This window comes from Macaca thibetana, chromosome 19, assembly GCF_024542745.1.
Source record: "Macaca thibetana thibetana isolate TM-01 chromosome 19, ASM2454274v1, whole genome shotgun sequence".
NCBI lineage: Eukaryota > Metazoa > Chordata > Mammalia > Primates > Cercopithecidae > Macaca > Macaca thibetana.
The window spans coordinates 33,931,094-33,948,545 of NC_065596.1; the positions used below are offsets into that span (position 1 = coordinate 33,931,094).

General features: G+C 43.3%; 1 protein-coding gene and 1 pseudogene across 1 annotated transcript in view; both read left to right on the forward strand.

The window, feature by feature from the left end:
* The window catches only part of LOC126943016 (zinc finger protein 813-like), a 46,520-nt gene extending 31,594 nt beyond the window's left edge, over positions 1-14,926 (forward strand). Inside the window, exons 2-4 of the mRNA XM_050771270.1 lie at positions 5,717-5,804; positions 8,277-8,403; positions 11,748-14,926. Of these exons, the coding sequence (XP_050627227.1) occupies positions 5,790-5,804; positions 8,277-8,403; positions 11,748-14,257 (2,652 nt within the window). The 5' untranslated portion in view covers positions 5,717-5,789 and the 3' untranslated portion in view covers positions 14,258-14,926. The remainder of the gene's footprint in view (positions 1-5,716; positions 5,805-8,276; positions 8,404-11,747) is intronic.
* LOC126941685 (putative zinc finger protein 137) lies at positions 14,278-14,924 on the forward strand (annotated as a pseudogene).
* Positions 14,927-17,452: the final 2,526 nt, after the last annotated feature.

A 17,452-nucleotide genomic window follows, 5' to 3' on the forward strand; every position in this document is an offset into this window, starting at 1 on the left:
GGTTTGGGGGAAGAGTCAGTTAGGGTTAAATTATCTTGTGACATTAACTCTTTTGCTTCTTAAGGCCATTGGTCTCCTATGATGAGGAAACGCTTAAGCTGCTAGCAATGTTTTCAGCTACCCGAGTGAACAGGTTTTTAGCTAAAGGAGGAGGCTCTGGTAACTTCTGGTCTACGCGCTTATGGAATGATTTAAAGACTCGGAATTGTTGCTGGTCCGGGTTCCTTTTTGATAACGTATAGGTAGGTTGCTGGGTAGGTGTGTGGAGACATGTATGGGGTAACCCACAGTCCGCATGGGTAGGTCTGGCTTTAGAATGGTGAAATTTACAGGATGACAGGTTTTTTTTTCACAATCTGGTTTTGCCGGCATTTCGGTAAGCATGATTGGCCTTTGTTGGGTGCTGGGGTGCCACGATATGCAATACTCACCATCTTTTTCTGGGTCCCAGGGGGACAAGGTGGCATGCATAGGTATTTGTAGTCATTTCTATAGTATCTCTGTACAGGTAGGTTACCACAGACGGATGAGTCTAGGTCTGCTGCTGGACGAGCATCAAAATACAGAGAAATAGGCCATCGATAAAAGGGAGGGACCTTGGTTTTGTTTAAGAGGGGACTTTCTTTTGACCTTGCACGAATTTTAAACTCTTCACCAGGTGAAAACTTCGGGTTATAACATACATAAGGTTGGTTATTTCCAGGGTCACAAATGGAGTAGGTGGTCTGATTATAAGTACAAGTTCTTCAGCAAGTCCTTATACACTCATAACAAGTATGGTTCAATAGAGTCTTAGTTATCCTCTTCCCTGACCAGGTAGTATGTGTACAGTGGGGACACGTTTCTATAGGGGCTTCTTCTAACATGGTTAAGGTGGGTAACAACAGCAAAACAATGGACAGCATATTCATATCCAGCAAGGTCAGAAGAGGGCCTTGCCTGGGGGAGGAGGTTGGTCAGAACGACAGAACAGTAGAGAAACAGTTAGTATTACAAGGAAAACTACTAGTCTTAAGATTACTAACTACATTTACTTGCTTGACGTGTCCTCAAGCTTCGGCTGTGCATAGTCTAGTCGGCTTCCGGTATGTGACTAGAGCAGGGCTTGCTGTTTCTTCAAGCTTCAGCCATGTGTAGACTGGTCAGCCTCAGAAAGTGACCAGAGCAGGGCTGTCATCCTCAGCAGCAGCTTGGTCTCGTCACAGGACCAGCCGAGTTGGATCATCTGGGTCTTGCTGGCCGGTCCACTTGTCCTGAGCTGCCGGTTTCGGCTGGCTGTGGTGGATCTAAGGCACAATTTGTCCACTCCCACTGCTGTTTAACTCACAGGAATTGTGCATGCTGGGTATGCAGTGGTAACATTAGACTCAGTAGTAGAGGCTCAGCCTCTGCCTACTGGAACATCAATCAATTAATTAATTTGGGACAGGGCCTGGCTGTATTGCCAAGGATGGAGTGCAGTGGCGTGATCTCCTCTAACTGCAGCCTCAACCTGCTGGGCTCCAGCAATCCTCCTACCTTGGCCTCCCGAGTAGCTGGGACCACAGCCGTGAGCCACCAATCCCAGCTACTTTTTCTTTTTGTTTTGTTTTGTTTTTTGTGGAAATGGGGTTTCACTATGTTTCCCAGGCCAGTCTCAAAATCCTGGGCTCAAAGGATCTTTCTGCGTAGGCCCCTCAAAGTACTAGGATTACAGGGATGAGCTACCGCACCTGGCCTACATAGTACTTTTTAAAAGGGACATCAAAGCGTGGTGGCTCACACCAGTAATCCCAGCACTTTGGGAGACTGAGGTGAGTGAGTCACCTAACGTCAGGAGTTCAAGACCAGCCTGGCCAACGTGGTGAAACCCGGTCTCTACTAAAAATATGAAAGTTAGCCAGGTATGGTGGTGTGCACCTGTAGTCACAGCTACTCAGGAGGCCGAGGCACGAGAATCACATGAACCTGGGAGGCAGAGGTTGCAGTGAGCCAAAATTGTGCCCCTGCACTGCAGCCTGGGTGGCAGAGTGAGTCTCCATCTCACAAAAACAAACAAAAAATAAAATAAAAAACAAAAAGAGACATCAAAAGTACTTGTGTTCTCATGTGTAATACGTTTACTTTATTTTCTTTCTGTTTCCTCTTCATTTCTTTCTTTTTTTTTTTTTTTTTTCCAATTTGAGTTTGAGATAAATCTTAGTTTTGTTTTTGTTTTTGTTTTTTGTTTTTTTTTGGCAGAATCTCACTCAGTCACCCAGGCTGGAGTGCAGTGGCATGATCTCAGCTCACTGCAACCTCCGCCTCCTGGGTTCAAGCGATTCTTTTGCCTCAACCTCCCGAGTAGGCGGGACTACAGGCGTGCACCAACATGCCCAGCTAATTTTTGTACTTTTAGTAGACATGGGGTTTCACCATGTTGGCCATTGTCAGGCTGGCCTTGAACTCCTGACCTCAGGTGATCCGCCCACCTCGGCTTCCCAAAATGCTGGGATTACAGGCATGAGCAACCACGCCTAGCGGAGATAAATCTTAGTTTTCAGAATTTCTTTGTTAATACATAAGCACTTCTGAAAGATGCCTTTGTCACATCCGATAATCAGCTGACATCATTTTTTTCTGTACGTGTATGTTTTCCGGTTATTTTCCCCTTGACCCCAGAATTTGTTAGAGTTTTTTTAAAAACAATTTCAGGCCGGGCGCGGTGGCTCAAGCCTGTAATCCCAGCACTTTGGGAGGCCGAGACGGGTGGATCACGAGGTCAGGAGATCGAGACCATCCTGGCTAACACGGTGAAACCCCATCTCTACTAAAAAATACAAAAAACTAGCCGGGCGAGGTGGCGGGCGCCTGTAGTCCCAGCTACTCAGGAGGCTGAGGCAGGAGAATGGCGTGAACCCGGGAGGTGGAGCTTGCAGTGAGCTGAGATCCGGCCACTGCACCCCAGCCTGGGCAACAGAGCAAGACTCCGTCTCAAAAAAATAAAAAATAAATAAAAAATAAATAAAAACAATTTCAAAATAGTTTCTTTTTGAAATCAGTTGCGTCCAGTTCAGATCGAGGTCTGCATGCTTTCTAGTCTTTATTATTTGTTGAAAACCTTTGGAACCTAATACAGAAGTTTGATTGTTTCCGTGTGTACCTGGTAATGATGTCAGTGACCTTTTATCTTAACATCAAAGTGTAGTTCAACCAGTTAGTCTGTTTTTCAGTTTTCTTTCCTTCTCTCATTTGTTAAAATCTTGAGCTGTGAGCTATTAAGTGTATGTTTCCCTCAAGGCACCTCTGGTCCATTCTGGACTGATGTTGAAAGATGGGCTGGATTGGCATGAAACTCTGTTCCGAAAGCTCCCGTGTATTCTTTTTTTTTTTTTTTTTTTTTTTTTTTTTTTTTTTTTTCTGAGATGGAGTTTCGCTCTTGTCGCCCAGACTGGAGTGCAATGGTGCAATCTCAGCTCACTGCAACCTCTGCCTCCCGGGTTCAAGCTATTATCCTGCCTCAGCCTCCCAGGTCGATGGGATTACAGGTGCCTGCCTCCACGGCTGGCTAATTTTTTGTATTTTTAGTAGAGATGGGTTTCACCATGTTGGCGAGGCTGGTTTCAAACTCCAGACCTCAGGTGATCCACCCACCTTGACGTCCCAAAGTGCTGGGATTGCGGGTGTGATCCATTGTGCCTGGCCACCCATGTATTCTTGTTTGAAAAAATTTGCTTATGTCTTACTTCTACAGCTGACCTTCTTTTCACCGTTTTCAAGGTCAATAGCTGTGTGTTCACACTTCTGCATTTTATAACTGTAAGTGTGATTTTCTTGTAAGGAAGAATTAAATGTCGGGAATCAATGGAATCAGGACCTTACAAAAGAAGTTTCTTTAGCCCAGGTGTGTGAAAGATGCTTCTCTAAGTTTCAAGGATAGGGGTGATAAAGACCAACCCTCCCATTAGCCCTTCCAGACCCCCATGTAAGAATTCAGACACACGTTTTCACTCATCTCAGACCTTCTCAGGGTAACATGGTGAAAATGTTCCCGCTCTGAGCCCAGTGAGCCTCCCTGCAACTTGGAAATGAGGGGCTAGACCAGAAAAGCTCAACCTGAGTGACCCTGGCCCCTGAAATGATTGGCAAAATAGAGTGTGTGTCTGGGTGTGGCTTTTCTTCTGGGAGAGGGGAGTGTCCAGTTGTAATTGGAATTTTAAATGGGATGCAGTACCCCAAAAATGAAAAAAAAAAAAAGAAGAAGAATGGAAGAAACTGGTGTAGACTCAGACACAGAGACCATCTTCGGGGCCTTTCTCTGTATGAGGATATCACAGTGAAATCTAAAGCAGTCATGTCAGTCCCTGGCAGGGAACCCTCCACCAGCTTCCCGTGTTCCCCAGGACAAAAGCCCAGCTCCTCACTGTAGCTCCACAGCCCTGTGTCCAGGGCCCCTGCCAGTGTCCAGCCTCCTCCTGGGAGCTTGCCCTCCTCTCCCGACTCCCTCTGCCCCAGTCACATTTGCTTTTCTCTTTTCCCAAACATCAAAACCCTTCCTGTCTCTGGTCACTGTCCCTGCTCTTACCCTATGTCCCTAAATGATCACAGCACTGTCCCTTTTCTCCTCGTTCAGGTCTAGGCTCAGAGCTGTCTCCCACGCCTTCCCACCCCCATCTGAAGTTCCCTCTGCCCATCAGTATCACTTTACTCAGGTTTTATTATTTCTGCATCAATCATATCAGAAATGCTTTTTTTTCTTTTTTCTGTATAGTCTCGCTCCATCGCCCAGGCTGTGAGTGCAGTCTCATGATCTTGGCTCACCGTGACCTCTGTCTCTGGGGTTCAAGTGATTCTTATGCCTCACCCTCCCAAGTAGCTGAGATTGCAGGTGTGTGCCACCACACCCAGCTAATTATTGTATTTTTATTTTTATTTTATTTTATTTTTGAGTCTCACACTGTCACCCAGGCTGGAGTGCAGTGGCATGATCTCGGCTCACTGCAACCACCACCTCCCGGGTTCAAGCGATTCTCCTGCCTCAGCCTCCTGAGTAGCTGGGACAGACACCCACCAAGCCCAGTTACTTTTTATATTTTTAATAGAGACAGGGTTTCACCATGTTGGCCAGGCTGGTCTGGAACTCCTGACGTCAAGTAGTTAACCCACCTCGGCTTTCCAGAGTGCTAGTATTAGAAGCACGAGCCACCGCGCCTGGCCCAATTTTTTTATTTTTAGTAAAGACAGAGCTTCACCATGTTGGCCAGGCTGATCTCAAACTCCTGAGCTCAAGCGATCCTCCCACCTCAGCCTCTTAAGTAGCTGGGACCACAGACACACAGATGTGCGCCATCATGCCTGGCTAAGTTTTTGTATTTGTGGTACAGGTGGGGTTTCACCACGTTGCCCAGGCCGGTCTCAAACTCCTGAGCTCAAGGGATCTACCCACCTTAGCCTCCTACAGTGCTGGGATGACAGGCATGAGTCACCTCACCCAGCCTCTGCATGGGATTTGGTCAGGTCTGGGTCTCTTCCCTGAAGGGGAGCTCATCCCAGCCCAGCTCCCCACTGCTGCAGCGTGTGTGGGGGCTCCTCAGGAGGGGAGCGGGAGTTTTCCTGTAGGAGTTTATCGTCCCTGGTGCGGTGGGCAGCAGAGGGGACCGTATTTCCTCAGGGTGAGGTGTCCTTTGTATGTGTGGTTGTGTTACAGGGATGGGGTGTGTTGATTCTGAGCAATAAACATCATATTTTTAACATTCAGGATTGACTTCTGAAGACTCTTGGTCCATGAGGAAGAAACCCGGAAGAGGAAGAGGAAAGCAGAGGAGTCAGGGATGGCTCTTCCTCAGGTGAGATGATGTTCTCGGTGGATTGTTCTGTCTCCTTCCTTTCAGAAACGCTGGGCCTTGGAGTTGGGAATCTTCTGAGTCTGAAGCGTCCTGCCTGACAGGTTTGCTCACCCTCACCCATGCCTTCCCTCAGTCCCTCTCATCTCGCTTAGATTCCATCTCTCGTGACCCAGTGACATGAACTTGGGAAGAGGCGGCCCTGGGCATGGGCCTGGGAAGGGCTCACACCAGACATGGATGGAGACGGGGTGAGGGCCCCGTGGTGTCAGTGCTGTTGGGCAGCAGGGATTGTTCAGGGGTCACATCTGGATGCACTGTCAGGTCTCTGTGGACCAGGATCAGAGCAACTGCCAATGGAAGTCACCTTCCAACTGCCAATGGAAGTGCACAAAGTACATGGTAAATTCTAGAAAAGGAGCCCAGTATGAGGAAATGTTTTCTGCCTGATTTTATACATTTTATGTAATTGAGTGAGTTACTGTGTTTCTGACTCCAAAAATTTTACTAATTAGCATAGAAAGTTTATACGCAGGCATGAATGATAGAAGACGTTTTATTCCATCATTATTTTAAGAATATGAAATTGGCCAGGCGTGGTGGCTCACGCAGGTAATCCCAGTACTTTGGGAGGCCGAGGTGGGTGGATCACGAGGTCAAGAGTTCAAGACCAGCCTGGCCAAGACGGTGAAACCCTATCTCTCCTAAAACTACAAAAATTAGCCAGGCACAGTAGCATGTGCCTGTAATCCCAACTACTTGGGAGGCTAAGGGAGAAGAAGCACTTAAACCCGGGAGATGCAGGTTGCAGTAAGCTGAGATCATGCCACTGCGCTCCAGCCTGGGTAACAGAGCGAGACTCTGTCTCAAAAAAAAAAAAAAATTAGCCAGGCGTGGTGGCGTGCCATCTGTAACCCCAGCTACGCAGGAGGCTGAGGCAGGAGAATCACTTGAACCTGGGAGGCGGAAGTTGCAGTGAGCTGAGATTGCACCACTGCACTCCACCCTGGGTGTCAGAGCAAGACTCCGTCTTAAAAAAAATAAATTTATATTTATGTTTTTACTTTAGGTTTGGGGCACATGTGAAGGTTTGTTACACAGGTAAACTAGTGCCATCGGGGTCTGTTGTACAGATTATTTCATCGCTCTGGTATTAAGCCCTGTACCCAATAGTTATGTTTTATTTATTTATTTTTTCGAGACTAAGTTTTGCTCTTGTTGCCCAGGCTAGAGTATATTGGCATGATCGCAGCTCACTGCAATAATACTGCCAAAGTATCATTTTCCAGCAAGATGAGATTCCTCTTCAGGTCAACAAAACTTGCCACTTTTGATATTTTTAAAAACTTCATATATGTAAACACCCACACACACAATATACACACACACATATACATACATATGCACACACACAAATGTATATATTTTGAACAACTTTTACAGTTTGAAAATCTAGGGAAAATGACAACCCTTTGTATTAACATCTAGTTTTTTGTGAGTCTGTGTAGGCTTCATTATTTTGTTTTATATATATATATTTTTATATATATATAAAATGAATTTTCATACTCTGAGTAATCTACTTTTCATGTATTTTCTTTTATTTTGAGACTGGGTCTCACTGTGTTGCCCAGGCTGGAGCACAGTGGCACGATCTTAGCTCACTGCAACTTCCACCCTCAGGCTTAAGCCATCCTCCTGCCTCAGGCTCCCAGGTAGCTGGAACCACAGGTGCCTGCCACCATGCCCGGCTAATTTTTTTTTTTTTTGAGATGGAGTTTCTGTTGTCCAGGCTGGAGTGCAATGGCACGATTTCGGATCACTGCCACCTCTGCCTCCCAGGATCAAGCAATTCTGCTGCGTCAGCCCCCCGGGTAGCTGGGATAACAGGCATGTGCCACCGTGCCCAGCCGGATTTTAGTTTCTGATCTTTCACTGTGGACGTTGTCATCTCTGAAGACATCACTCATACTCTGTCTCATCTAGATACTGAGTGTCACTTGATGTGTCAATAAAAGTTTCTGGGCCGGGCATGGTGGATCACGCCTGTAATTCCAGCACTTTGAGAGGCTGCGGCAGGTGGATCACAAGGTCCAGAGTTTGAGGCCAATATGGTGAAACCCTGTTTCTACTAAAAATACAAAAATTAACTGGTCATGGGGGCACACACCTGTAATTTCAGCTATTCAGGAGGCTAAGGCAAGAGAATTGCTTGATCCTGTGAGGTGGAGGTTGCAGGGCACCGAGAACATGCCACTGCATTCCAGCCTGGGCACTCAGTGAGACTCCACCTCAAAAAAAAAGTATAATAAAACACAACTGGGAAGACAAAACATGGTGGAAAATCCCTCACTCAGATTTGTCAGAACATTCACTGCAATTAAATCCACGCTTTCCCCTCTCTCCTCTTCTCATTTTCTGTAAAGATAAGAACTTCTCCCATAACCATTTGGTTAAAATGTGTTTTCATTTCAGGGTCTATTGACATTCAGGGATGTGGCCATAGAATTCTCTCAGGAGGAGTGGAAATGTCTGGACCCTGCTCAGAGGACTCTATACAGAGACGTGATGTTGGAGAATTATAGGAACCTGGTCTCCCTGGGTGAGGATACCTTCCCTCCAGAAGTGGGGATGTGCCCTTGTGTATCTTTGTATTTTCTTTCTTTTTTTTTTTTTTTTCAGATACAGTGTCTCTCTCTGTCCCCCAGGGTGGAGTGCAATGGTGGGATCAGGGCTCGCTGCAATCTTGAATTCCTGGGCTCAAGTGATTGTCCCACCTCAGCCTCCCCCAGTAGCTGGTACAGGTGCATGCCGCCATGCCGGGCTACTTTTTTAGTTTTATTTTTTTTTAGAGACAGATTCTTCCCATGTTGTTGAAGTTGGTCTTGATCTCCTGGGCTCAAGACATCCTCCATGGTCTCCCAAGGAGCTGGGCTTACAGGCCCCAATCCCCATACCTAACTATTGGCTTTTATTTTTTTAATTTTTGCATATGTGTGTCTTTACAGCTAATATGAGTTTTCTGTGGACAACACGTAATTGATTCCTGTTGATTCAGCCAGTCTTTACCTTCTGAGTGCAGAGTTAAATATTTACATTAGAAGCATTACTGATGGAAAAGACCTTACCATTGCGTTTTTGTTACATATTATCTGTATTTCTTGTAGGTTTTTTTTTCTTCTTCATTTCTCATTTCCTACTTTTTGTGTTTAATAGGTTTTTTGTGTAGACATACTTTGACTCCCTTCTTAATTCCTTTTGTTTTGTTTTGTTTTTTATGATGGAGTCTCACTCTGTTGTCCAGGCTACAGTGCAGTGGTGCGATCTTGGCTCACCGCAGCCAGCTACGCCTCTCGGGCTCAAACGATTCTTGTGCCCCAGGGGCTCAAGTCTGTAATCCCAGCACTTTGGGAGGCCGAGGCAGGCAAATCACCTGAGGTCAGGAGTTCAAAACCAGCCTGGCTAACATAGCGAAACTCTGTCTCTACTGAAAGTACAAAAATTAGTTGGGCATGGTGGTGCACAGCTGTTATCCCAAGTAATCAAGAGGCTGAGGCAGGACAATCACTTGAACCCAGGAGGTGGAGGCTGTAGTGAGCCAAAATGTCCCACTGCACTCCAGTCTGGGTGACAAAGTGAGACTCTAGGCTGAGGCGGGAGAATCTCTTGAGGCAGGAGAATCGTGCCACTACACTCCAGGCTGAGTGATAGGCGTGACTCAGTCTCAAAAACAAACAAAAAATGAAATAGCTTAAACTGGGGGGCTTCAGACACAGAAATTTATTTCTCATGAATTTGGAAAGTGGGAAATCCAAGAGCAAGATGCCAGCCAAATTGGTTCCTCATGAGAGCCTTCTTCGTGGTTTAGCCCAGCCATCTCCCTGCTGTATTCTGACACAGTGGAAAGAGGAGCAGGCAGTGAGCTCTTTACTGTCTCTTTTTATAAAAGCACGAATCCTGTTCACGAGTAGTCAACATCCATGACCAAATTCTCTCAAAGGCCCCATCTGCAAGAACATCCTATTGGAGAATAAGAAATCCGAACATGGCTTTTGGTCAATATGAACATTCAGACCAGGGAGCCTGCATCATATATTTTTTTTAATTGTGCAATTTGTTTTATACAATGTTTTCTCTGATCTCAGTTTATATATTTTCCCAGTACACATTCTATGTTTTATATTTTATGCATCGTGAACTAGGTAACTAAGGGAAATGCATATATATAGAATTGCTGTATTGCCTGTTCCATAAATGTAGTTGTGACATCATAATTGCACCCTCCGATACTGTTAGTCAATTTTTTTTTTTTTTTTTTTGAGACGAAGTCGCCCAGGCTGGAGTGCAATGGCTCGATCTCAGCTCACTACAACCTCCGCCTCCCGGGTTCAAACAATTCTCCTGCCTCAGCCTTTTGAGTAGACGGGATTACAGGTGCCCGCCACCACGGCCAGCTAATTTTTTTGTATTTTTAGTAGAGTTGGGGTTTCACCATGTTGGCCAGGCTACTCTTAAACTCTGGCCTCATGATCCACCTGCCTCTAAAAGTGCTGGGATTACAGGCCGTTAGTCACTTCTTATTCCTTATAATGCTGTGTATTTTTTTGACCTCATAAATCAGAAGGTAGTGATCTTAACAGGTATTTCAGTTCATATATTGTGTGCTGGTGGTGAGTAGAAGCTGTGGCTTTTTTCTTAACAGGGAATTGTTTAGAATTCTGCAGGTTGTATAAATGTACCTGTTATTTGCTTGCTAGTTTTATGGGTTACAATATTTTACTAATTTTTATGATTGTACATTAGGCTTTTTGGTATGTGGTATGCAATATAACTGACATGAGTCTACTAGTTAATGTCACAAAGTGCCACCAGGCACTGTGGCTTACGCCTGCAATCCCAGGACTTTTGGGAGGCTGAGGCAGGTGGAGCACTTAAGGTCAAAAGTTCAAGGCCAGCCTGGCCAACATGTTGAAACTTTATCTCTACTAAAAATTCAAAAATTAGCCAAGCATGGTGGTGTGTGCCTGTAATCCCAGGTACTCAGGAGGCTGAGGCTGGAGAATGGCTTGAACCCAAAAGGCGGAGGTTGCCGTGAGCCAAGATCGGGCCATTGCACTCCAGCCTGTTGCGACAGAGCGAGACTTCACCTCAAAAATATAAAAATACTAAAAATACTAAATTTTTTTTCTTAATGTCACAACTTGCTTTTTCTGCATGGATATAGGTAATTTTATGACAGTTATTCAGAAAAACATTGTATTAACTTTTTTTTTTTTTTTTTTTTTTGAGATGGAGCCTCACTTTGTCGCCCAGGCTGAAGTACAGTGGTGCAATCTTGGCTCACTGCAACCTCTACCTCTTGGGTTCAAACGGTTCTTGTGCCTCAGCCTCCCGAGCAGCTGAGACTACAGCTGTGGGCCACCACGCCTGGCTAAATTTTGTAATCTTTTCTTATCTTCTCAGTGCTATGATTGTTTGACAATACAGAATTTCCATTGATTTTGATTATTCTTACATGAGCTTGTTGTGGATTATTTATGAATATAGTATATTGTGTGGTCCTTTAGCATTTATTTGTATACAGTAAATATGCTGTAAATATGAAGAATATGTACTTTTCATTGATGTGACAGTGATATGTTTGTTGCAAACTGTTGGACACTTTAGGGTCACAATGGAAAAATACTCCTTACTTTAGGCTTACACATGTTTGTGCCCTGTCAGTGTTTTGTTATGATATTGGAAATACACTTCTGTAAAAATAATTTGAAGCACATATAATCACCCTTTATTTATTAAAGAATCTTACGCTTTTGTGTTCCTAACTTTGAAGATCTTGTTTGGGAAGTTTAAAATAAGTATTTTTGTGTGTGTCATATTTACACATTTCAGTATGATTTACCGTCTGTACTTAATTGGAAACCTATTGGTGTTTATATTTTGTAGATATCTCTTCCAAATACACGATGAAGGATTTCTCGTCAACAGTGCAAGGCAATACAGAAGTGATCCACACAAGGACATTGGAAAGACTTCACATTGGAGATTTTTGCTTCCAGGAAATTAGTAAAGATATTCATAACTTTGAGTTTCAGTGGCAAGAAGATGAAAGAACTGTCCATGAAGCACCCATGACAAAAATAAAAAAGTTGACGGGTAGTACAGACCGATATGATCAAAGGCATGCTGGAAACAAGCCTATTAAAGATCAGCTTGGATCAAGCTTTTATTCGCATCTGCCTGAACTGCACATATTTCAGACGGAAGAGAAAATTGATAATCAAGTTGAGAAGTCTATCAATGATGCTTCCTCAGTTTCAACAGCCCAACGAATTTCTTGTAGACCCCAAACTCATATCTCTAATAACTATAGGAATAATTTCCGGAATTCTTCATTACTCACACAGAAACAGGAAGTACACATGAGGGAAAAATCTTTCCAATGTAATGAGAGTGGCAAAGCCTTTAATTATAGCTCACTCTTAAAGAAACATCAGATAATCCATTTAGGAGAGAAACAATATAAATGTGATGTATGTGGCAAAGTCTTTAATAGGAAACAATATCTTGCATGCCATCGTAGATGTCACACTGGTGAGAAACCTTACAAGTGTAATGAGTGTGGCAAGACTTTCAGTCAGACATCATACCTTACATGCCATCGTAGACTTCATACTGGAGAGAAACCTTACAAATGTGAAGAATGTGACACAGCTTTCCGTTTCAAATCAAACCTTGAAAGACATAGGAGAATACATACTGGAGAGAAACCGTACAAGTGTAATGAATGTGAGAAGACTTTTAGTCGGACGTCATCCCTCACATGCCATCATAGACTTCATACTGGAGAGAAACCTTACAAATGTAAAGAGTGTGGCAAGACCTTTAGTCAGGAGTTAACCCTTACATGCCATCGTAGACTTCATAGTGGAGAGAAACCTTACAAATGTGAAGAATGTGACAAAACTTACAGTTTCAAATCAAACCTTGAAAGACATCGGAAAATTCATACTGGAGAGAAACCTTACAAGTGTAATGATTGTGGCAAGACCTTCAGTCATATGTCATCCGTTGTATACCATCGTAGACTTCATAGTGGAGAAAAACCTTACAAATGTGAAGATTGTGATGAAACTTTCACTTTCAAATCAAACCTTGAAAGACATAGGAGAATTCACACCGGAGAGAAACCATACAACTGTAATGAATGTGGCAAGACCTTTAGTCGGAAGTCATACCTTACACGCCATCATAGACTTCATACTGGAGAGAAACCTTACAAGTGTAATGAGTGTGGCAAGACCTTCAGTCAGCAGTTATCCCTTATGCGCCATTGTAGACTCCATACTGGAGAGAAACCTTACAAGTGTAATGAATGTGGCAAGACCTTCAGTAAGGAGTTAACCCTTACATGCCATCGTAGACGTCATACTGGAGAGAAACCTTACAAGTGTAATGACTGTGGCAAGACCTTCAGTCAGGAGTTATCCCTTACATGCCATCGTAGACTTCATACTGGAGAGAAACCTTACAAGTGTAAAGAGTGTGGCAAAGCCTTTTGTGGGCAGTCAGCACTTATTTACCATCAAGCAATCCATGGTCTAGGGAAACTTTACAAATGTAACAATTGTCACCAAGTCTTCAGTAAGGCTACAACCATTGCAAATCATTGGAGAATCCATAATGAAGAGAGATCTTACAAGTGTAATAAATGTGGCAAATTTTTCAGACATCATTCATACCTTGCAGTTCATGGGCGAACTCATACTAGAGAGAAACCTTACAAATGTGAAGAATGTGATGAAGCTTTCAGATTCAAATCAAACCTTGAAAGTCATAGGAGAATTCATACTGGAGAGAAATTGTACAAGTGTAATGAATGTGGCAAGGTTTTTAATAAAAAAGGAAACCTTACACGTCATCATAGACTTCATACTGGAGAGAAACCTTACAAGTGTAATGAATGTGGCAAGAAGTTTAGTCGAAATTCAGCTCTTGTAATTCATAAGGCAGTTCATACTGGAGAGAAACATTACAAGTGTAATGAGTGTGGCAAGACGTTTGGTCGAAATTCAGTCCTTGTAATTCATAAGGCAATTCATACTGGAGAGAAACCTTACAAGTGTAATGAGTGTGGCAAGACCTTCTGTCAAAATGCAGCCCTTGTAATTCATAAGGCAATTCATACTGGAGAGAAACCTTACAAATGTAATGAATGTGGCAAGGCTTTTAATCGAAAAGCAAACCTTGCACGTCATCATAGGCTTCATACTGGAGAGAAACCTTACAAGTGTAATAAATGTGGCAAGGTTTTTAATCAACAAGCACACCTTGCACGTCATCATAGAATTCATACTGGAGAGAAACCTTACAAGTGTAATGAGTGTGGCAAGGTTTTTAATCGAAAAGCAAAGCTTGCATGTCATCATAGAATTCACACTGGAAAGATACCTTAGAAATGTGAAGCATGTGACAAAGTTTACAGTCGCAAATCAAGCCTCAAAAGACAGGAGAATTCATACTGGAGAGAAACCATACAAATGTAAGAGTTTGTGACAAGGCTTTCAGGCATGACTCACACTGGCACAACATACTAGAATTCACACTGGAGAGAAACAAGTGTAATGAGTGTAGCAAAGCCTTTAGTGGGCAGTCAACATTTATTCCTCATCAGGCAATCCATGGTATAGAGAAACTTTACTAATGTAATGATTGTCACAGAGTCTTCAGTAATGCTACAACCATTGCAAATCACTGGAGAATCCATAATGGAGATCCATAATGGAGATCTTACATGTGTAATAATTGCGGGAAGTTTTTCAGACATCATTCATACTTTGCAGTTCATTGGCAAACTCATGTTGGAGAGAAACCTTACAAATGTGATTGTGCCAAGGTCTTCAGTCAAGCTTCATCCTATGCAAAACAGGAGAATTCGTACAGGAGAGAAACCTCACAAGTGTGATGATTGTGGCAGAGCCTTTACTTCATGTTCACACCTGAATTCTCTGATGTAGACATCAGAGAATGCATACTGGACATAAATCTTACAGATGTCATGAGTGTGGCAAGGTCTTCAGTCTGATTTCACTCCTTGTAGAATATCAGAAAATTCATTTTTGAGGTGATTGTTCCAAGTGCAATGAGTATAGCAAACCATCAAGCATTAATTGACATTAAAGTGTTTATGTTAAGAGGATTGGGCCGGGCGTGGTGGCTCACGCCTGTAATCCCAGCAGTTTGGTAGGCCAAGGTGGGTACATCACTTCAGGCCAGGAGTTTGAGATCAGCCTGACCAACAGACAGGAGCCATTTTCCCAGCCTGTTTTTTGCTTCTTTAATGAAAACTGATAGGGATTTTTCTGGGTATTGTGTTGAATCTAAATCACATTGGGTTATATAATTATTTAACAATCTTACTTTTTCCAAACCAGCAATATGGGTTATATATATATGTTTTTAATCATTTTGATGTATGTTTTTAGATTGCAAGGTACAGATTTCTCACCTTTTTACAGTTATTCCTATTTCTTTAAGTTCTCTAGCAAATGGAAGTGTTTTAAATTTTCTTTTAAAATTGTTCATCGTTAATGTATGGAAATTCATCTAATTTTTGGTGCTGATATTGTATTGTGTGGATACATTGAATGTGTTTGTTAGCTCCAGTAGTATTTTGATTGACTCTTTGTGATTTTCTACACAGAAGATCGTGTCATCTACAAACAAATATAATTTTACTTATTTCTGATTTGGATGAGTTTTATTTCTTTTTTTTTTTTTTTTTTTTTTTTTTTGAGACGGAGTCTTGCTCTGTAGCCCGGGCTGGAGTGCAGTGGCCAGATCTCAGCTCACTGCAAGCTCCGCCTCCCGGGTTTAGGCCATTCTCCTGCCTCAGCCTCCGGAGTAGCTGGGACTACAGGCGCCCGCCACCTCGCCCGGCTAGTTTTTTGTATTTTTAGTAGAGACGGGGTTTCACGGTGTTAGCCAGGATGGTCTCGATCTCCTGACCTCGTGATCCACCCGTCTCGGCCTCCCAAAGTGCTGGGATTACAGGCTTGAGCCACCGCGCCCGGCCGAGTTTTATTTCTTTTACTACTTAATTGCTCTGGCTAGGACAACCAGTATCTATTGAATAGAAGGGGTGAGTGCATTCTTGCATCATGTGAGATCCAACAGGAAAGCATTCCATTTTCCCAGCTTGGTTATTTACTCGTTGGTCATTTCATGGATGGTCTTTCTATTGTTGAGGTAAATTTCCTTCTCTACCTATTTTGTTTAGGATTTCTGTGATTATTAGATTTTGAATTTTCTGAAATGCTTTTTTTCCATCTATTGAGATGATGTGGTTTTCATCTTTCGTTCTGTTCAAGTCGTATTTCACATTGATTTGCTTGAATATGTTGAACCATCCTTGCATCCCAGAAATAAGTGGCACTTGAATATCTACAATCCTTTTTATAGCCTCTTGAATACAATTTTCTAGTACAAGAAGTCTTCAAGAAGTTCATGGAAAATACGTAGTATGTGTCTTATGAGAAAATTTTACATAAATTTCACAGTTTTTGCAACAAAATAAACTGGTACAAATCTGTTATGTCAGAATAGGCTCTAGTTTAAGGCACTCAGAAGGATAAGACGTGAGTTTGAAAACAGACTCTGTCAAGCAATATAAATTCTGCTAAAATTGAAACAAGAAGAAACATCAAATTTACAATGAGACCAGATGCAGTGGCCCAGTCCTGTAATCCCAGCAATTTCAGAGGCCAAGACAGGTGGGTCACGTGAGCCCAGGTATTCAAGACCAGCGTGGGCAACATGGTGAAACATCCTTCTCTACAAAAAATGCAAAAATTAGCTGGGAGTGGTGGGACATGTCTGCAGTATTTTTAGGAGAGACGGGGTTTCACCATATTGGCCAGGCTGGTCTTGAACTCCTGACCTCGTGATCTGCCTGCCTCAGCCTCCCAAAGTGCGGGGATTACAGGAGTGTGCCACTGCGCCCACCCCATATCAGTTTTACAGAAAAAAAAAAAAAAAAAAAAAAAAAAAATCTTGTTTGTGCCGCAATGAAGAGGACTGACACCTAACAGCAGAAACAGTATTCAGGAGTTCAAGAACAGGCTGGTTAACATGGTGAAACCACGTCTTTACTAAAAATACAAAAATTAGCTGGGTATGGTGGTGGATGCCTGTAATCCCAGTTACTCAGGAGGCTGAGGCTGGACAATCGCTTGAACCCCAGAGGCGGACATTGCAGTGAGCTGAGGTGGCGCCATTGTACTCCAGATCACGTGAGGTCAGGAGTTTACCAGCCTGGCCAACATGGTGAAACCCCCTCTCTACTAAAAATACAAAACAAAAGGCCGGGCATGGTGGCTCACACCTGTAATCCCAGCACTTTGGAAGGCTGAAGCAGATGGATCACAAGGTCAGGAGTTTGACACCACCCTGCCCAACATGGTGAAACCCCATCTCTACTAAAAACACAAAAGTTAGCTAGGCTCCCAGCTACTTGAGAGACTAAGCCAGGAGAATCGCTTGAACCCGGGAGGCGGAGGTTGCAGTAAGCAGTTGAGATCGTGTCACTGCACTCCAGCCTAGGCAACAGAGCGAGACTGTCTCAAACAAACAAACAATGGTAGCATGCACCT